This window comes from Camelina sativa, unplaced genomic scaffold, assembly GCF_000633955.1.
Source record: "Camelina sativa cultivar DH55 unplaced genomic scaffold, Cs unpScaffold00555, whole genome shotgun sequence".
Taxonomy (NCBI): Eukaryota; Viridiplantae; Streptophyta; class Magnoliopsida; order Brassicales; family Brassicaceae; genus Camelina; species Camelina sativa.
Window position 1 is genome coordinate 56790 of NW_010921729.1, and position 21403 is coordinate 78192.

Below are 21403 nucleotides of genomic sequence, written 5' to 3' on the forward strand. Positions count from 1 at the left end.
TTTTTTTTTTTTTTTTTTCTTTCTTTCTTCTGTTTCTTTTACGTATATCTCTGTATTTCTACTAGTTTATATTTATAACGCATATTTATAAGCATGCATGTGAGAACGAATATATATGATCATCTTGATGTAACGAAAAAAAAAATGTTAATTCATGTGACTTGTACTGGACAAAAGTGGAGTGTTCTCCTCAAGTTTGGTGGATGAAGAAAAGAATTATATTCTTGTGTGTATATATATATATATATATATATATTCACTATATATTACTAGTTTATATTTATAACGCAGCTATAAGATACTACATATATTATTTTGCACAAAACATAATTAACTGTTTGTTGATAGATAGTATTGCTTGTTTTGAAGCCTAATTCTAAGCTTTTAATTTGATCCTCGTCACTCAATTCATAAGCCAATTTTATTATGCACAAAGGCGGTTACCCATCAAATCAGTAAAGAATCGAAACCAAACCAATAAGCGCAACCAAGTATCAAATTAACACTTTTGTAACTTTATATATAAAGTTAATATGCATATTGCATAGGCATAGCGCCATAGATAGCCACTAAACGTACGTGGTCTCTTAAAGAAGCCACATATAATATCTCCATCCAACAAGAAAAGAAGATACCAGTCAAGACTCTATACCTTTTTCTCTCATCCTTAAATAATCTGATGAATAACTTCGGGATTTTCAACAATGTACACCTATACTCGCACGTACAAAGAGATCTTTAGCTATATATATACCTATAATGTTTCTCTAATTAGTTCCTTGACACCTAATAAGTAAGACGATCAAAAGACGACGACTAACGTACGAGCAAGATCAAATCTGTTGGAGCTCTAATTGAGGTAGATATGGGAGGAGCTGACTGGGGACCGGTGGCAGTTGCGGTAGTGCTGTTCGTAGTGTTATCGCCGGGGCTTCTCTTTCAGTTGCCGGCGAGGAGGAGAGTGTTGGAGTGTGGCAACATGACCACAAGCGGCATCTCAATATTGGTTCATGCCATTCTCTTCTTTGCTGTTATCACCATTTTGGTCATTGCCATTCAANTTTTTTTTTTTTTCTTTCTTTCTTCTGTTTCTTTTACGTATATCTCTGTATTTCTACTAGTTTATATTTATAACGCATATTTATAAGCATGCATGTGAGAACGAATATATATGATCATCTTGATGTAACGAAAAAAAAAATGTTAATTCATGTGACTTGTACTGGACAAAAGTGGAGTGTTCTCCTCAAGTTTGGTGGATGAAGAAAAGAATTATATTCTTGTGTGTATATATATATATATATATATATATTCACTATATATTACTAGTTTATATTTATAACGCAGCTATAAGATACTACATATATTATTTTGCACAAAACATAATTAACTGTTTGTTGATAGATAGTATTGCTTGTTTTGAAGCCTAATTCTAAGCTTTTAATTTGATCCTCGTCACTCAATTCATAAGCCAATTTTATTATGCACAAAGGCGGTTACCCATCAAATCAGTAAAGAATCGAAACCAAACCAATAAGCGCAACCAAGTATCAAATTAACACTTTTGTAACTTTATATATAAAGTTAATATGCATATTGCATAGGCATAGCGCCATAGATAGCCACTAAACGTACGTGGTCTCTTAAAGAAGCCACATATAATATCTCCATCCAACAAGAAAAGAAGATACCAGTCAAGACTCTATACCTTTTTCTCTCATCCTTAAATAATCTGATGAATAACTTCGGGATTTTCAACAATGTACACCTATACTCGCACGTACAAAGAGATCTTTAGCTATATATATACCTATAATGTTTCTCTAATTAGTTCCTTGACACCTAATAAGTAAGACGATCAAAAGACGACGACTAACGTACGAGCAAGATCAAATCTGTTGGAGCTCTAATTGAGGTAGATATGGGAGGAGCTGACTGGGGACCGGTGGCAGTTGCGGTAGTGCTGTTCGTAGTGTTATCGCCGGGGCTTCTCTTTCAGTTGCCGGCGAGGAGGAGAGTGTTGGAGTGTGGCAACATGACCACAAGCGGCATCTCAATATTGGTTCATGCCATTCTCTTCTTTGCTGTTATCACCATTTTGGTCATTGCCATTCAAATTCACATTCACATCTAATTATAAACACCTGCATGCTTATAGTATCTCCTTGTTATAATATATGTATCCTCTCTTTTTAATTTTTCTTTTTATTTTTTTTTGAATTGAATGTATAGCTAATTTATTCAAACCAAAGAAACTGTTTTAAAATAACTGTGGCATTAGCTAGCTAGCTAGAGAGCTGAAACAGTCGGAAGCTCTCACAGGGCCATTCAAGTACCAATGAACTTACGTGGGAATTATATAAACACCTACTTAACTTATGTTTGTAATATCCTTGTTGATGTTGTTTATTTTTAAAAAATGAATTGAATGTATAATTTATTCAAACCAAAGATAAACTGTTTTACATTAATAACTGTGGCAGCATTAGAACTGAAGACCGAAAAAGTTTTCTCTTGCTTCTTGGGTGAAGGACGCCGTCCTTGTTGAATTGGTTTTCTATATATCTCGATCGATCGATCAATCGATCTCACTTGTTGAGTGTTTTTTTGTTTGTTGTCCTTCTAATATTATACTGCAGTATGTATTTTCATATTTATATCGATTAAGCACAACTTGTACTGTAAGACTTTTGTTCTTACATATATTGTCCGATAAAATTCATAAAAAAGAAATACAGAAAAGGATTCCTCCCCAGTGACTATTATTCTTCGCTAATCCCCCTAAAACTTGACGTCCATACTGAATTTAGATATATATTAGGTGAGTGAGATTTCTTATAAAGAAACCATCAAGTAGATAGAGATATTATGACCATTCCGGTGTGGACAAGGGCAAGTTGAATCCTTCCTTTTTATTTATTTATAAAATGATGTCAGTGTTTAGTTATAACTATATTCTATATTTGTCCGCTAGTATACACATAATCAGTTTGAGTTTCTATTTTTACTTTTTTGGGGTCCGCAAGTATAATAAATTAAGGTTAATCAAACCTTTAAACTGTAGTGGCAACTTAAAAAAAAAAACACTCTATTTACTACTACTACTTGATTAATTTGTGACAAAAGGATTAAGATCTCTTCTTAATACGTAGTAGTATCAACAACAACAACAACAACAGAGAGTATAACAATAAATACAAAAATAAAAAAGGAAGAAGAAGNCTATTTACTACTACTACTACTTGATTAATTTGTGACAAAAAGATTAAGATCTCTTCTTAATACGTAGTAGTATCAACAACAACAACAACAACAACAACAGAGAGTATAATAATAAATAAATAAAAATAAAAAAGGAAGAAGAAGAAGAAGAAGAAGAGGAGAGACGCAAAAAAAACACATCAAGAAGATGGCGAGGACGACACGAGAAAGAGTGATATCGTTCATCAACAATAGATGGCTAGTGTTTGTGGTGGCCATGTGGATTCAGTCCTGCGCTGGCATCGGTTACTTGTTCGGCAGCATATCACCAGTCATCAAGAGCTCCCTCAACTACAACCAGAAACAGCTCTCCAGGCTCGGCGTCGCTAAAGATCTCGGCGATAGTGTCGGCTTCATCGCCGCTTCTCTCTCCGAGTTCTTGCCTCTCTGGGCCGCTCTTCTCGTCGGCTCTCTCCAGAACCTTGTCGGCTATGGCTGGGTTTGGCTTATCGTCACCGGTCGAGCTCCCCTTCTTCCCTTGTGGGCTGTGAGTTTCCTTCCCACATTAATTATATTCTCCACCCTTCTCTCTCTATATATATATATCTTCTACTAAAGTTTGCTTTGTCAATCATCCATCATTCATGTCTTGTCTGTTTCGAGTCTCCCTCCTCATCAAACTAAAGCTCTGCTTCTTTTTTTCTTCTTTTTAAGGTTGTTGTTTTGCTTACCATATATATGATATGGCTGTCAAATCAAATTCCTAGAGATATTTATCTTTCCAAATCACCTTCTCTGTTCTGGTCATCAAGTTTGTCAGTAGGAATGGATCCACTTAATCTGTAGCTAAGCTGCTCGAGGTTCCTTTCACTAGCAATTCATTCACATAATCTTTATCACCTTTTCAGATGTGTATCCTCATTTTTGTTGGCAACAACGGAGAAACATACTTCAACACGGCTACTTTAGTCTCTGGTGTTCAGAACTTTCCCAAGAGCCGTGGTCCTGTAGTCGGTATCCTCAAGGGCTTTGCTGGCCTGGGCGGTGCCATCCTCTCCCAGGTATACACAATGATCCACTCCTCTGACCGTGCATCACTCATCTTCATGGTTGCTGTTGCCCCTTCAGTTGTTGTTATCCCTCTCATGTTCTTCATCAGACCCGTCGGTGGTCACAGGCAGATCCGTTCTTCCGATGCCACCAGCTTCACCATCATCTATTCCGTCTGCATTCTCCTTGCTGCCTATCTCATGGCAGTGATGCTTGTCGAAGATTTCATTGATCTTAGCCATTCAATCATCACTGCTTTCACCATTGTCTTGTTTGCTATTCTTCTTGTACCCATCTTTATACCAATTGCCACGAGTTGCTTCACTGCATCAACCGACCCTTGTGACACGCTCGAAGAACCTCTCGTTGTTGGAGATCAGCAAGGCCAGGATCCCGGACAGTCAACCCCTGACCGTGGTCCTGAGCTTATATTGAGTGAGGTGGAAGACGAGAAACCGAAAGAAGTAGACCTGCTTCCTGCTTTGGAGAGACATAAGAGAATTGCTCAGTTGCAAGCGAAGCTGGTGCAGGCAGCTGCAGAGGGTGCTGTTCGGGTCAAGAGACGGAGGGGACCTCACAGAGGCGAGGATTTTACTTTAACTCAAGCACTCGTGAAAGCTGATTTCTGGCTCATATTCTTCTCCCTCTTGCTCGGATCTGGTTCGGGTCTAACAGTAATAGATAACCTCGGGCAGATGAGTCAGTCTCTCGGGTACGATAACACTCACGTTTTTGTGTCCATGATTAGCATTTGGAACTTCCTTGGACGCATTGGTGGCGGCTATTTCTCCGAACTCATTGTCAGGTATTGTACTTTCCCCATAAGAAAGACAATGACATTTGGCTGGGGAAATTGATTTTGGTTCGGAATGATTTGCAGGGACTATGCCTACCCAAGACCTGTTGCCATAGCAGTGGCTCAGCTTGTAATGTCAGTAGGACACATCTTCTTTGCATACGGATGGCCTGGAGCTATGCATATCGGCACATTATTGATTGGACTCGGATATGGTGCTCACTGGGCCATCGTCCCAGCCACTGCCTCTGAGCTCTTTGGCCTAAAGAAGTTTGGAGCTTTATACAATTTTCTGACGCTTGCCAACCCGGCTGGGTCCTTGGTCTTTTCGGGTCTGATTGCAAGTTCCATTTATGACCGCGAAGCAGAGAATCAAGCTCACGGGTCCATGTTCAATCCTGACCACGTCCTGAGATGCCAAGGTTCCATCTGTTACTTCTTGACGTCACTCATAATGTCTGGATTCTGCCTCATTGCAGCCGCCTTGAGTATGATTCTTGTGCAACGTACCAAATTGGTTTACACAAATCTCTACGGCAAAACCCGCAGCTGATTTTAAGATACCATATTACGAATTCGACCAAGAAAAAAAGGCTTGGTTCTTTGATTTCATACCTACGATTGTGTTCATCAGCTTATTCTTTGGCTTGGTCGTCGACTTCCACATGCATGTGTATTTGTTTATGCAACAAATTTTTTTGCCCGGTGTTCGTGTATGGATTTTGTGATTCACATTTGTAATAACTAACTGTATTCATATTCTTCAGCTACAAGGTGTCTTATGTGTAAATGTCAAACAAAGACCTAATCTGTGTCTGTCTCTGTTTTAAGTGCCAGAAGCGATAAGATCATGGCGCAGGGGAGACTCGTCATCCTCAACAACCATCCATGGCAATATAGGTCCCTGTGGAAACCAAACACGCAGACACGTTAAGGTCCTTTGATAGATGAAGCACAGAATATTAGATGATAATCTGTTACCTTCCCTTCCCGTATGACCTTGGGATATGGTCCTGTCATATCCACGATAGTGGATGGTTCAGCAACTCGTACACCTCCATCAACCAAAAAATCTAGACCCTGTAAAAGGAAACCGAAACAGAGAGTAGAGCAACCAAAAGAGCTAGATTCTCTACTCGCTGGGACTGAGTGAGAGTTATATATATATATATATACCTCTGGTCCATAAATGTCACCGATTGCGGTTGGATCAATCATCCATTCATTTTCTTTAGGCCCTTTCACACTGTCATTATATACCACGCCATAGATTACAACTCTCTATACACAAAACTTTTTTAGGAGAGTCCACTGTAAAAGATGAAATAGTAAGAAGAAAGAAAACCTAGTGCAAATGAGTGGGGCATCCATCTCCTGGAGGATAGCTTGGCAGAGAGCGTCATCAGATATGCGGACACCCACGTTTTTCCTTGAAGCATATTTGACGTTAGTGGTGCCAAAACCAACACACTGTTTGGGTAGTTCTTTGCTTGCAGTCAAGATGAAGGTGTACTGTTAAAAAACATATGCAAAAGAGCATCCACATGTTAATGGGTATAGGATACTAGCAGTCGCCATCCATCAGAAAAGAAAAAGTAGTAGAGGTAGAGGAAAAGGGTGTCTGTCTCACAGGTCCAGGAAGGCATTGCTTGACAGCTCGGAAAATGTTAGCATGACCATGACCATCACCACGAGGAAAACCCATGGTAAAAGTGTCTATGTCCCGTAAGGAGCGGCATAAGATGCTAAGTGGCTGCATGATAAAAGTTGAGTTCCCATGGGGAAAGCAAAGCAAAAGAAGAAGAATAAAGAGATAAGGCAGCCAGCCATATGGAATCCCAAATCATTCATTCAGAAAGAAAAATGAAAAAGGTCCCATGTCATGTGTGTGTAAGTGTAACCTTGGATGATTCAATCTTTTTGATCCTAAGAAGGAAAGAAAGAGACACACACGGGGGTTTATGAGTCAGGTACAATAGACAATGCCTGAACTGAATTATATATACAAAGACGACAAGAATGAATTGAATTGAAGGATGGGATTCACACAAGATGCTAACCTTCGGAGACGCTCAACAGCGGAATGGTTTTTACAATCGCAAACAATGGCATATCTAGAGACGGAAGGAAGATGAAGCCGATGTGAGAGAGAGAGGTAAGAAGAAAGAAGAAAGAAGAGTATTGAGAGGAGCATAGTACATAGTACATAGTACATACACAGTATCAGTGGGAATAACACCAACAGCGCCTTGTTTGAGAAGGTCAATCACAGGTTGGAGTTTCCAGGCATCAACACCACAAGGATCGACCTCAATGTACACCAATTCCCCCTCCTTTGTGAAGCGTGGAGTAGAGTATTTGAGACGCTTAGGGCTTCTCTTGGCCGCCAACGCCACGATGTGCCTCCGTGGAGCGAAAGAGGCCATTCTCGGGAGCGTTGAGAGACGCCGGTTGGTTATCGGGGAAGGAAGACGCATCGCCATGTCGCCGCCGTGAAGTTTCGCCGCCGCCGTCGTCATATCAGCTTCTTCTTTTTTTCTTCCTTTTTGGGCTCAATTTGGGATAAACTTCTAAAAGAGCGACATCATACCTCAAAAATGACGCCGTTGTGATCTCCACCACAAAAAAAAAGAGTGAAGACATGAAACGTCGTCGTAGTAAGAAAGCACCCACAGCCATTATTTAACCCAATCTAATCTATCGTAATTGGAAACTTGGACGGCGACGAAAGAATGCCTGGGATCCGAGGTCCGGCAGAGTACTCGCAGGAGCCACACCGCCACCCTTCTCTCAAGGTCAACGCCAAGGCAAGCTTCTTCTCCTCTTTGATCCAGTCGTATCATGTTTAGATAGAATAGAATCAATACCACTTTACTTACTTGCTGCTGCTGCAATTATTATCTAATTTTGGGGGGGTGGGGTGATCCAGGAACCTTTCAACGCTGAGCCTCCCCGCTCCGCCTTAGTCTCATCTTATGTCACTCCCGTCGACCTTTTCTACAAGCGAAATCATGGCCCCATCCCCATCGTTGATCACCTTGACAGGTCTCTCTCTCTCTCTCTCTCTCTCTCCTTCTCCTTCATCTTTAATTTCTATTTCAGTTTCTTCCGCTAATTTCTGCTATTTCTTTTTGCCCAAAACCAGCTACTCTGTCACCCTTACTGGGTTGATCCAGAACCCCAGAAAACTCTTTATCAAAGACATCAGGTCCTCCCTCCCTCCCTTCTCTTTTTTTTTTTTTTTTCGTTTTGACTTACTCTGTATATTGGTATCTATCAAGCACTTTTATTGTAAATCCCACCTCTGTTTCTCAAACCGCAGGTCCCTCCCAAAGTACAATGTTACTGCTACTCTACAGGTTTTTTTTTATCATTCATTCTACTTATTAGTTTCTCTCTTTCGTTAATCCTCCACACACCAATTAATTAGCATCATCAATGCAGTGTGCCGGTAACAGAAGGACTGCCATGAGCAAAGTTAGGAATGTTAGAGGCGTTGGATGGGATGTTTCTGCTATTGGCAACGGTTCCTCCTCCTCCTCTTTCCTTTTTTCTTTCCCCCCATTTCCTTCAGCTTTTTATACAAAATTAAACTTGGAATATCAAAGAATCTGCCTTTCCTTTCTTCAGCTGTCTGGGGTGGGGCGAAATTGGCCGATGTTCTTGAGCTTGTTGGGATACCAAACCTGACTGGTTCTACCAATTTAGGAGGCAGACATGTTGAGTTCGTTAGTGTTGATCGCTGTAAGGTATATATATATATATTCTGACTTTTTTTTTTCTTTCTAATGTTTTGTTATGCATCCATTGGTATTGGTTCACATGAATCAGTCTCTGCTCGGTTTTATACCTCTAGGAGGAGAACGGGGGCCCTTATAAGGCGTCAATCCCTCTTAGTCAAGCCACAAATCCTGAAGCCGATGTTTTACTTGCTTATGAAATGAATGGAGAGGTTTCATATCTTTCTCTCTACTTCTCAACATATATTTTAGTCCCATTTGTGTTTCAATCATTACTTGGTACTCAGAAATGTGTTTGTTTCTTCTGCCAAGACCCTGAACAGGGATCACGGATTTCCGCTAAGGGTGGTTGTCCCTGGTGTGATTGGTGCTCGTTCTGTCAAATGGCTTGATTCCATCAATGTCATCGCTGAAGAATGCCAGGTCTCAACAAAAGTTTTTTTTTTGCTTTTACCCTTGTTTTAAGCAATCAGAAACTGTTCTAACATTGTAAAAGACTTGGATCAAAATGTGGTGTAGGGATTCTTCATGCAGAAAGATTACAAAATGTTCCCACCCTCTGTCAATTGGGATAACATCGACTGGTCCTCAAGGAGGCCGCAAATGGATTTCCCTGTTCAGGTAAATACAAGTTTACCCTCTTTCTTAACAAGAATACTTTACTTTGTAAATGGCGTTCTTTCTTATTATATGCACTGATAAATTTTGATCTTCCAATTTCCTTGCGAAGTTCATAATCCTCTATTCATCCATGAAAAACAGTTGATGATGGATTTCTTTCTTATTGAATCGACTGATCAATGACTATACTGAATTTTTTTACTTGTTTGGACCAGTTGGCTTATGATTTTAATCAGATAGTAGAATTTAAATTGGAACATTAGGGTTCTCATGAGTCTTGGCCCCATATGTGTTTTATTTGTTTAACAGAGTGCAATTTGCTCTGTGGAGGACGTGCAGATGGTGAAGCCTGGAAAGGTTTTTTTCTTCTTTTTCAAGCCAATTTCACTACCCTGTCTGATCAGACCATTGGAAAGCAATATCTAATTCCATTATTCAACTTTTGCAGGTTAGCATCAAAGGGTACGCAGTTTCAGGAGGTGGACGCGGGATAGAGCGAGTGGACATATCCCTTGATGGAGGCAAAAACTGGGTGGAAGCTTCTAGAACGCAAAAACCAGAAATGCATTACATCTCTGAACACAACTCCAGCGACAAATGGGCATGGGTGTTGTTTGAAGCCACCATTGATGTTTCGCAGACTACGGAGGTCATCGCCAAAGCGGTAAAGCCACAACATTTTTGCTCGGTTGACAGTATTTTTTTTTGTTTTAACCCTAATTGATAGAAAACTGTGGAAATGGGCAGGTCGATTCGGCCGCAAATGTTCAACCGGAAAATGTGGAGTCGGTGTGGAACCTAAGAGGGGTTCTCAACACTTCGTGGCACCGTGTCCTTCTCCGTCTTGGCCACTCAAACTTGTAGACCAAGTTACCAGCAGACGATGTGTATTCTCTCTTTTACCCGTTAATTTTTTACCATTTCAAGTTAAAACTTCCTTAAATATGTGCCTTGTGGATTTGTGAGAGCAAAGTTGGGGTTTAGTTAAATAAAATGAGAAAACCCATCTGTTGTCATGTCACATGTGGGGTGAATTATATATTACAGTATGCATATCCAGTATTATTTATACATGTATTCATGAAATCATATATGGCTCAGCGCATTTCTCAATAGTTTTATCACCATCGATTGCTTCACGTTCCAGCTTGTTTAGTCCTGGTTGTTTGATCTTAATTTTCTAATTAATCACGTCACGTTTTATTTTGTAATTCAAAATGTAAGTGATCCGAGTCAGTTATAGCATCTCGAGAAGACAAGATTGGCTTCTTAACAGTGATATTTTATGTGTTAGCTGCTCCATGTGTTCCAATCGTGCGGCCATACCTACATCTACATATAGCCTTTTTTTAGTTTGAGTTTTCGCTCCGATCCCAACACCTAATTAACAGAGACTTACTAACTAACCCGTTAGATTCCATGTTTAATAGTACTGGAGTAATAAGTAGTGGATGATCTAATTTCACATCTCATAACCTATTTTATTAATTGCACTGACGACAAGTCTCTTTTTTCCGACTATGCTCTATGCATAATATTTAATTTGTATGCTCCTTCTCTGGTTCATATTTTATTTAAAGTTATATTTTGCATGTGTCACACAAATTATATTCGGTACCGCAATTTTCGGGTTAATCTCAAATTTAAGAAAACTGAAATGTAAAAGATACACACACTTGTCGAATATCCAACGTAATGTTTGTTACAGCCTATAAATTATTTTATATCATCATTCGATGGAATGGCAGATTATTATACTTTTATAAGTGTGTAGAAGATTGAAGAAACAGAATGATTGATTAATAAAAAAAGGAGAAAATGGGGTAAAAATAATGGAAGTCCACTGTAGGTTAAAACTAAATTATGTCAAAGAAAAATAATAAACTAGTAAAAATTAGATTATTGACGAGAAAGTCTTTAAGAAAAAGAAAAACAAAGAAGAAGAGAGTAATAGTATTATACTACTCCTTAGTGGGGATGGGATGGGATGGGATCCATGAAAATAAACGAGGGATGAATTTAAACTCGTGCGTCAAATCTAGACCAGTTCCTCCACTCCCATATTAGTTTTGAAGCTGATCAGGATCAAACAACATGGAAGCTTCACCAACTCTTCTTCTTCTTCTTCTAGTAATTGTTACCCTTGTGCTTTATTTGATTGTCGCAACAGGAAAATATCATTGGCGCAACACTCGTGTACCGAAAACGTACCCGGTAATCGGATGCATAATTTCATTCTATAGCAACCGAAACCGGTTACTGGATTGGTATACGGAGCTCCTAACCGAATCCCCAAGTGGGACAGTAGTCATTCGCCGGTTAGCTGCCAGGAGAACCGTGGTGACGGCGAACCCCTCCAACGTCGAGTATATCCTCAAAACAAACTTCGACAACTATCCCAAAGGCAAACCCTTTACGGATATCCTCGGCGATTTTCTCGGCAACGGCATTTTCAACGTCGACGGAAACCTCTGGTTGAGGCAGCGGAGACTTGCTACTCACGATTTCACCCCAAAGTCTCTGAGAGGTTACGTCACCGTTTTGAGGAACGAGGTCGACAACGAGCTCTTACCGTTTCTTGACGCTGCTGCTGCGGGAGTCTCACAAGAACAAGTACCCTTTGATCTCCACGAGCTTCTCCGTAGATTCTTTTTCAATGTTGTTTGCATCGTTTTCCTCGGGGTCGATGATGATCGCTGCTGCTTAGACCCGTCCTCGCCGGTTTCTGACTTCGACCGAGCGTTCCAGACAGCTTCTGCCGTTAGCGCTGGACGCGGTTCCGCACCGCTCTCTTTCGTTTGGAAGTTGAAGAGACTGGTCGGGTTCGGATCCGAGAAGGAGCTCAGAAACGCTGTCCGAGAAGTTCATCGCTGCGTCGATGACATCATTCGAGAGAAGAAGAAGAAGAAGAAGAAGAGGAAGACCACCACCAACCACGAATACGATTTTCTCTCGCGGTTGATCGTCGCCGGAGAAAGCGACGAGACTGTCAGAGATATGGTCATCAGTATTGTGATGGCGGGGAGGGACACCACATCTGCGGTCACCACGCGGCTGTTCTGGTTCATCACCACCGGTCGCATGAAGGAAACCGAGCACGATCTGGTTAATGAAATCCGATCGGTTAAGGAGTTAACCGGAGGGGGTTTGGGTTTCGATTACGAAACACTCAAGAAACTGAGTTTGTTGAAAGCGTGTTTGTGCGAAGTGATGCGGTTGTATCCTCCGGTGCCANGAGGCAGCGGAGACTTGCTACTCACGATTTCACCCCAAAGTCTCTGAGAGGTTACGTCACCGTTTTGAGGAACGAGGTCGACAACGAGCTCTTACCGTTTCTTGACGCTGCTGCTGCGGGAGTCTCACAAGAACAAGTACCCTTTGATCTCCACGAGCTTCTCCGTAGATTCTTTTTCAATGTTGTTTGCATCGTTTTCCTCGGGGTCGATGATGATCGCTGCTGCTTAGACCCGTCCTCGCCGGTTTCTGACTTCGACCGAGCGTTCCAGACAGCTTCTGCCGTTAGCGCTGGACGCGGTTCCGCACCGCTCTCTTTCGTTTGGAAGTTGAAGAGACTGGTCGGGTTCGGATCCGAGAAGGAGCTCAGAAACGCTGTCCGAGAAGTTCATCGCTGCGTCGATGACATCATTCGAGAGAAGAAGAAGAAGAAGAAGAAGAGGAAGACCACCACCAACCACGAATACGATTTTCTCTCGCGGTTGATCGTCGCCGGAGAAAGCGACGAGACTGTCAGAGATATGGTCATCAGTATTGTGATGGCGGGGAGGGACACCACATCTGCGGTCACCACGCGGCTGTTCTGGTTCATCACCACCGGTCGCATGAAGGAAACCGAGCACGATCTGGTTAATGAAATCCGATCGGTTAAGGAGTTAACCGGAGGGGGTTTGGGTTTCGATTACGAAACACTCAAGAAACTGAGTTTGTTGAAAGCGTGTTTGTGTGAAGTGATGCGGTTGTATCCTCCGGTGCCGTGGGACTCCAAACACGCTTTATCCGATGACAGGCTACCAGACGGTACGGAGGTGCGTGCCGGAGACCGGGTAACGTATTTTCCGTATGGTATGGGGAGAATGGAGGAGCTTTGGGGTGAAGATTGGGATGACTTCAAACCAAACCGGTGGCTCGTTGATAATAAAACCTGCAGACTAGTTTTGAAGAAGGTGAATCCGTTTATGTTTCCGGTTTTTCAAGCCGGCCCAAGGGTTTGTCTCGGGGAAGAGATGGCATACGTGCAGATGAAATATGTTGTCGCTTCCATACTTGACCGGTTTGTGATTGAACCGATCCCTGCTGATAAACCGGTTTTTGTGCCAATGCTCACGGCTCACATGGCTGGTGGGATGCAAGTCCGCGTTCGTCGGAGGGATCCTTCTCGTTGCTAATTTGCATTTCTCTAAACAACAATAGAAGAAACAAAGTCAATGGTCATGGGGTTTCTTTACATTATAAAAAATTGTAATTTAAACGTCTCTATGATCCCAAATCTATTTTCTGCTTTGGGTAAACCAACCCACTTTTCTTAAGTCATACAAAATGTCTACTTAATGACCCATCTGCATTTTTATCATCGTATGGATGACTACGGAGGGGGTATTGGACAAGAGAATGTGAAAGAATTTATTAGACATTTGAATTCCAGTGTTATTGGATTAAATATTTTATCAAATCTTTTAAATTCATCTGTTATTGGATTAAGTACTTTTAAGCAGTCTTTTAAATTCATTTGAATTCCACTGTTATTCAAGTCCTTAACTTTTCATTACTATTAAATTCTGGTGTTATTGGATGTTATGTATTTTATAATAGCAACTTGATTTAACTAGAATGTTAAAGAATTGTTAGTGCAAATTGTGAAGAAAAATGTCTGACCTTTTAACGTAGGATTTGGATAGTACTCTGCAAGTAAAATAAAAAATGGCCAGAAAACAGACTTCTTCAAGAGTAAAGAGAGAAGCGTAGACTTCCTTGGTAGCATTAACCGGCCGCTTTGAATTTCTTCACAGTAATACCATTATTGCCATTGACATTCCCATCAACCATCTGTCTCTTTGCAACCTTTGCTCTCCTGTATCAGCCATCTTTGCGACCTTTGCTCCTGTATCAGCCACCACAGCAGTACCGCTCTTATTTGAGACACCTTTCATCTCTCTCAGCTTTGCTTTCTCCTTCTCCAACTTCTCCCTCAACGAGCTCACTTCCTCTTCTGTACCGTTGATCACAATCTTATCAGACTCTTTGACATCCGCGTGACACACCAAACACGAAGAAGTAGACTTCACTTCCATCAACGCCTTGGAACTCATCACATGTCCCCAAAGCGAAAAACTTGTACTTTCTCCATTGAATTCAAGACCTGAGACCGGACACTGAAACTGGATCCATCAGAACCAACAACAGGCGTAAGTAAGCTTAGGCACCCTCTTAGACAAGACAACAGAGCATGAACCAAAGCTTCTTTATTGAACAGAAAACACATGCTCGCTCTAGTTTGAAGGCTCTCTCTCTCTATCTTTTGTAGTATATATATTGTTTGGTGATGAATGAGGAAGATATACAATTCTCTGCAGAACCTTTGACATGGTATCAGAGTAGAAACATTAAAAAAAAACAGAGAAAGAAGGAAAAGAAGAAGAAAGACAAGACAACTAAGAGATGATGACGACAACACCAAGTGCTCGTACGACGGAAGAAGCATCTCTCTCACCACTTTACCTTCATCCTTCGGATGGTCCCGAAAACTTCACCGTCCAACTTACCACTTTACCTCCATCCTCCATCCTCCATCCTCCATCCTTGGACATATACATCTTTTAAACATCGAGATATTGAAAATAAGACTATTATTGTTAAATGAGAGACGTTATTAGTGTTTGTTTTAATTCAGATTGTGATTTGGTAAAAGTGTTATTGACTAAATATTCTTTATGGATATTCTACATTTTCAAATTTTAAATTACCATACACTCTTATCAATCATATATCATAAAATCCCTAAAAAGTAGTATTTGTTACACTTACTTCTCCTATATAATATTGGAGATCCTTTCACTTCTCAAAAGCAAAACAAACCATCTCACGAAAACAATTTGAAGTCATCCTTCGTAAGTTCTCTGTTTTAATTTTATATAGTTACTTATACTCCCATGTTTATTCATTTCTTTATGTTTTTTTTTTGTTTTTTTCTCTTTAGAATGGATACCGGAGAAGGGTCGCACACAGAAACAAAAACCAAGAAAAATTCATATAATGCTTGGACATATGAAGAGTGTCAAGAGTTGCAGGCTACATTAGTTGAAGCTATCAAACGGGGGTGGCGTGACAAAAACGGTTCGATAAGTAAAGCTACGGTAGAGACAAAGATACTACCAATGCTAAATAAAAAGCTTAAATGCAATAAGACTTACACGAATTACTTAAGTCGAATGAAGACTTTAAGAAGGGAATATAATGTGTATTCTGAACTCTTACGCTTTAGCTCTGGTTTTGGATGGGATCCCATCAGAAAACAATTTACAGCTCCAGATGATGTGTGGGCAGCCTACTTGTTGGTAATTCTCTTTGGTTAACTTTCCCAAATTTAAATATATTTTAATCACAATTGATAAATAATAATTAATGTATGATGTTTTTTCAGGGGCATCCAAGGCATGAAAAACTGAGGACCAGCACTTTTGAAGATTTTGAGGATTTACAATTGATTTTTGAAACTGTTATAGCAAAGGGAATCAACACGTTTGGACTTGGTAGTGATTCAAATGCTGAAACTTTTGAAGACGAAGATGATGATCTTCAAGCAAGAGATGATTTGGGGGATGACGACGAGGTGGATAAAGTCTTTGTTAAACCAAAGTTACCTACTTGAGTCTTCAGAGAAGGTATTAACTGAAATGGTTGGAGTTAGCACTCAGATGGTAAGTCTGATTCAACAAAGAGAAGAAAGACAACAAAGAGAAGTTGAGCTTAGAGAAACTCAGAAAAAAAAGAATAATGTTTGGGATGCTGTCAAAGAGATCCCTGATTTGGAAGATCATGTCCGCTATGATGCAGTAACCAGGATCCATACGTTGAAAATGAAAGACGTATTTGTGAGCATGTCTGTCGAAGACTGCCGAAGACATGTGGAAAGATGCTACTATGTAAAAGTTTATTGATAGATAGATTTTAATTTTCAAGTTTTGCATTTAATAAAATTGCTACATCTAATAAACTATTGTAGTGTTTGTTTCTGTTGAATTTTTAAATCCTAGCCTTCGTGGATAGAGGATAAAGGAGCGAATTTATCTATTTTCAATTTGTTTCTGTTGTTTGAATCTTGTCTACTATTTTCTACGTTAGATGGAAACTAGAAGAATTTATCCATTTTCAATTCTATTAAAATTCTGTTCAAATCTAATAAAATGATACAAATTATAGTAGTTAGAATCACAAAGAAAGATTTGAAAATCTTTTACATTACAAGAAAATCTATGAATTGTGTCACTAATTCTTTTCTAATAAATTCTTTCACATTCTCGCCTCCAATACATTAAAATGCATCAGGAGACTAAACACTCCTTGGTCTTTTTCCTATTCCATAATAATAACACGTATGTTATTATTTAACATAACTAGATCGAGCCAATCCGAAGTCGGGCACGGTAGGAATCTAGAACAAAGTCACATGAAAAAAGTCAAATACTAATCTCTCTTCCGTTTTGTCGCACGAGTTACATATCAAAGTTAACTGATCTTTAGTACATATGTTTCACGTACGGAAATAACTTAAAGTTAACTGAAAATTAAGGAAGACGAAGTTGATCTTTTGATTAGTGACTTGCAGTAAAAGTAACCAATTCTCATGAATTTTTTGGCTCATTGTACCCGCCTGCTGGTGCTGGCTTCTGGTTCAAGAAGTAACGCGCGTATCGCAACATCTTCCACCCGCAAGCGAATTCTCAGTGAGTGTAAGACAAGTGTTCCCTGAAAGCTTTGTGTTTAAGTTGAATGGGAGGCAGAGGTGATAGCCAATAGGATCAAATGCTTCTCTTGTCCAGAGTTATGTTTGGACATGTGGGGTTTACAATTATGATTTTGTAAAAAGTTCAATCACAAGATGTTGCATGCAAATCGTAACAGAACAAAAAATTAAATATGAAGTTGGACAATAATCAATCATATAAATGGTTAGCGAGTAAGACAACTTTTCGGAAAATATCGTCAATCTCACTTCTGCTGTATTTTTCTTAATCTATAGTGCATACATCTACAAATCTCTTTGAATTTAACGAAAATCTGATTTACAGAGAAAAAGGATCTCAATATCTCATAGATCTGTACATTACTTCCTATCCCCTATCTGAAAAATTGGGAAAAAAGTAAAATGACAATCTTATTTCTATTGTAATATCTATATATATATATATATAGATATATATTTCTATATATATTTTAATCTAAAAGAAAGACAATTTATTCTCAGTTTTTTTTACCATATCATTTTAGAATAGGTATAACAACTTTTGACTATTTTTTTAGTTGTAAGAAATTTCGACAAATTTGTCGTCATAACAAATTCCATACTTATATTATCATCGTTTTTATTATGTACTAGGACTAAGACCTCCCGCGATGTCGCGAGGGAAGTATTTTAGAAAAAAAAAAAAGTAAATAAAATTTAAAATTATACATTATAAAATTATTTGAATGTAATAAAATAGTTTGAATACATAAACATTAAATATAAACTGTTACAAAAAACATAACCATCAAAATGAAAATTTATAACAAAAAATATTATGTATAAGTGATGCAACTTTGCAAAAAAAATTGTTTAAAGTATTATATATAAGGTTTTTTATGAATAATTATGGTAAATGTACAATCAAACAAATCATTATGACAAAGTAATCCTAACTGAGAATATTGAACTAATGGTTGTAATGAGTAAATATAATTTTCTATTAAATAAACAGAATTTAAAAACAAAATAATACTCCCTCCGTTTCAATATATAAAATGTTTTGGCCTCTCTTTTTTGTTTCAAAATATAAGATGTTTTGTAATTTTCCATGAACAGATACAACTGTTTGAGGTTTAAAAAAAAGATAAAACAATTTTCTTACAAAAAAGACTAATCAAAGTCGCAACTGTTGTTCGTATTTATTCAGATTGTTATTCTTATTTTTAAATACTAAACTGTTTTTTAACAAAAAGTTACTATAAAATGTAAATTCTATATTAAGTTGTATTAATTTCTCTATTGCTATAATCATTTCTAAAATTTTAGTTAGTTTATAGAATAACGTTGAATATTAGATATTTAATTATTTAGATTCAACATAAAATTGACTAAAAGATATGACTATTTAAATAGACACACCTATTATACCGAAAAGTTGTGATGAAAAGATATAAATAAAATATAGTGAAAAGATACAACTTTACAATAAACAGATACAACGGTTTGAATTAAAAAAAAATTATGAAAAGGTGCTACGAAAAAACGAAAATTTTGTGTCTGCATTTGATTTCACCTAATAACCCATATAAACTACTTTTAAATAGAACACATCTTTATTACCATATTGAGAAGTCAAATTCAAAAACTCACTATATAATCCATCTAACTCTTGAAAAAAAACTCTAAGTATTTTCATGAAATTTTTATATTTAAAATTAACTAAAATTTGTAAATTAGATTCATCATTCCAAAAATCTTTTGTTAAATCAAGAATTGGAGGAATATTTTTACTTTTAAAAGAATGAATGCTAGAGAATAATTGAGAAATATATAAAAGCTGTTGATATTGAAATTTTATATTATTTTGTGTCATGACAAAAAAATGAAAACAGTTCAATAAGACAAATATATCTAAATTTTAAAAGAGATGAATATTCAAAGAAAAACAATTCTACAATGATCAGTTGCAACTTTACAAAAAAAACCATTACAATGAATAATCGTAACTTTTTGTAAAACACACAATTTAATTTTTCTACATATTTTTTTATAAAAATATCCAAAAGGTGGTTGAAAAAACACTACTTTGGTGGCATTTATTCGGATTGCTATTATTTATAGACATTAGATTTTTATATTTAAATTTAACACAAAGTTGTAAATTAGATTCATCATTCCAAAAATATTTTGTTAAATCAAGAATTGGAAGAGTTTTTTTACTTTTAAAAGAATGAATGCTAAAGAATAATTTAGAAAGCTGTAAAAACTGTTGATATTAAAATTTTATATTATTTTGTGTCATGGCAAAAAAATGAAAACAGTTCAAACAGATAGATTTCAAAAGATACAAATATTCGAATAAACACAACTCTACAATGAACAGTTGCAATTTTACAAAAAAAATGTTACAATGAATAATCGCAACTTTTTGTAAAACATACAATTTAATTTTTTTACATATTTTTTAAAAAAAAATATTCAAAAGGTAGAATTGAACAAACACAACTTTTGGTGGTATTTATTCGAATTGGGTTTAAATATATTGAAATGTCAAATCAAAAAACTCACTATGTAATCCATCTAAATCTTGGAAAAATACTCATCATTCCAAAAATCTTTAAAATGAACTAAAAGATGTAAATTATATTCATCATTCCAAAAATCTTTTGTTAAATCAAGAATTAGAGGAATTTCTTGACTTTTAAAAGAATGAATGCTAGAAAATAGTTTAAAAAATGTATAAATCGTTGAGATTTAAATTTTAGTTGATTTTGTGTGAAAACAGTTCAATCAGACAAATATATAGATTTCAAAAGATACGAATGTTCCAATCAAAACAACTTTACAGTGAACAGTTTTAATTTTTCACAAATAACCGTTCTAATGATCCATCACGACTTTTCAGAAAATTTCCAAAAGGTAAGATTGAAAAAATACAACTGTTGGTCGCATTTATTCAGATCGTTATTATTATATAGATTATTATATTATATGTTTATATTTATTTAATATGTTAAGACCATTTGTATTATGTAGTCTTTATCTATTGGTTAATTCAAAATGAATGTTAATTAATATATATTATATAAAATATTAAAAAATTATGATTTTTTAAACTTTGTGATTTTTTAAATAAAATATCTTATAAAATAGAACAAAGGTTATAGCATTTTTTTAAAACAAAAAGTCTCAAATAGTTAAATGACAAAGTTAAAAACTTATTATAATCATATATTAACATCAAATAATATGATTTTTTTTTCCTTTCTATTATCCATATGGTTAATTAATTAGGATATTCATGCAATTTGTCTGACTAAATATTCCCATAGATTTCCGCAAAAATTACAACTAACTGTGCTGGGAACCAAATGGGTTCTTTGTTGACTCGACAAGTTGGTACTTTAGAAAGAATGAATGCTAAAAAATAATTTAGAAAGCTGTAAAAACTGTTGATATTAAAATTTTATATTATTTTATGTCATGGCAAAAAAATGAAAACAATTCAAACAGATAGATTTTAAAAGATACAAATATTCAAATAAACACAACTCTACAATGAACCGTTGCAATTTTACAAAATAATTGTTACAATGAACAATCGCAATTTTTTGTAAAACATACAATTTAAATTTTTTACATATTTTAAAAAAAAAAATTATTCAAAAGGTATAATTGAAAAAACACAACTTTTGGTGGCATTTATTTGAATTGGGTTTAAATATATTGAAATGTCAAATAAAAAAACTCACTATGTAATCCATCTAAATCTTGGAAAAATACTCTAGGTATTTTTATTAAACTGTTATATTTAAAATGAACTAAAATATGTAAATTAGATTCATCATTCCAAAAATCTTTTGTTAAATCAAGAATTAGAGGAATTTCTTGACTTTTAAAAGAATGAATGCTAGAAAATAATTTAGAAAAATGTATAAATCGTTGAGATTTAAATTTTAGTTGATTTTGTGTGAAAACAGTTCAATCAGACAAATATATAGATTTCAAAAGATACGAATGTTCCAATCAACACAA

The 21403-nt window shown here is 36.8% G+C and overlaps 6 protein-coding genes across 7 annotated transcripts; 5 read left to right on the forward strand and 1 right to left on the reverse strand.

The window, feature by feature from the left end:
- Nucleotides 1–1620: 1620 nt before the first annotated feature.
- Nucleotides 1621–2433, forward strand: LOC109131574. Its single transcript, XM_019242676.1, has one exon. The coding sequence runs from the start codon at nt 1922–1924 to the stop codon at nt 2132–2134; it is 213 nt and encodes a 70-aa protein (XP_019098221.1). The 5' UTR covers nt 1621–1921; the 3' UTR covers nt 2135–2433.
- An 808-nt stretch (nt 2434–3241) lies between these two features.
- On the forward strand, nt 3242–5808 carry LOC104773497 (protein NUCLEAR FUSION DEFECTIVE 4). Its single transcript, XM_010498124.2, has 3 exons — nt 3242–3748; nt 4110–5056; nt 5132–5808. Exons 1-3 carry the CDS (start codon nt 3410–3412, stop codon nt 5598–5600), a joined length of 1755 nt encoding a protein of 584 aa, XP_010496426.1. The 5' UTR covers nt 3242–3409; the 3' UTR covers nt 5601–5808.
- On the reverse strand, nt 5768–7672 carry LOC104773496 (uncharacterized protein YciO-like). Of its 2 annotated transcripts, XM_010498123.2 has the most exons (8): nt 7265–7667; nt 7108–7161; nt 6949–6973; nt 6678–6800; nt 6393–6559; nt 6224–6293; nt 6029–6127; nt 5768–5951 (listed from the first exon to the last, which is right to left on the reverse strand). In XM_010498123.2, the coding sequence occupies exons 1-8, from the start codon at nt 7564–7566 to the stop codon at nt 5874–5876; spliced, it is 918 nt and encodes a 305-aa protein (XP_010496425.1). In that variant the 5' UTR covers nt 7567–7667; the 3' UTR covers nt 5768–5873. The 2 variants fall into 2 exon arrangements, with proteins under 2 accessions (XP_010496425.1, XP_019098222.1); XM_019242677.1 differs by having other exon boundaries at nt 6029–6293; nt 7265–7672.
- A 57-nt stretch (nt 7673–7729) lies between these two features.
- LOC104773499 (sulfite oxidase) lies at nt 7730–10497 on the forward strand. Its single transcript, XM_010498126.2, has 12 exons — nt 7730–7854; nt 7977–8092; nt 8193–8255; nt 8370–8406; nt 8492–8573; nt 8678–8796; nt 8904–8999; nt 9100–9210; nt 9307–9408; nt 9718–9765; nt 9857–10072; nt 10156–10497. Exons 1-12 carry the CDS (start codon nt 7780–7782, stop codon nt 10270–10272), a joined length of 1182 nt encoding a protein of 393 aa, XP_010496428.1. The 5' UTR covers nt 7730–7779; the 3' UTR covers nt 10273–10497.
- A 943-nt stretch (nt 10498–11440) lies between these two features.
- On the forward strand, nt 11441–13963 carry LOC104773500 (cytochrome P450 94B3). Its single transcript, XM_010498127.2, has 2 exons — nt 11441–11935; nt 12694–13963. The coding sequence occupies exons 1-2, from the start codon at nt 11503–11505 to the stop codon at nt 13809–13811; spliced, it is 1551 nt and encodes a 516-aa protein (XP_010496429.1). The 5' UTR covers nt 11441–11502; the 3' UTR covers nt 13812–13963.
- Nucleotides 13964–15620: 1657 nt separating this feature from the next.
- Nucleotides 15621–16291, forward strand: LOC104773512 (uncharacterized protein At2g29880-like). Its single transcript, XM_010498141.1, has 2 exons — nt 15621–15977; nt 16064–16291. Exons 1-2 carry the CDS (start codon nt 15621–15623, stop codon nt 16289–16291), a joined length of 585 nt encoding a protein of 194 aa, XP_010496443.1.
- The last annotated feature ends 5112 nt before the right edge of the window (nt 16292–21403 follow it).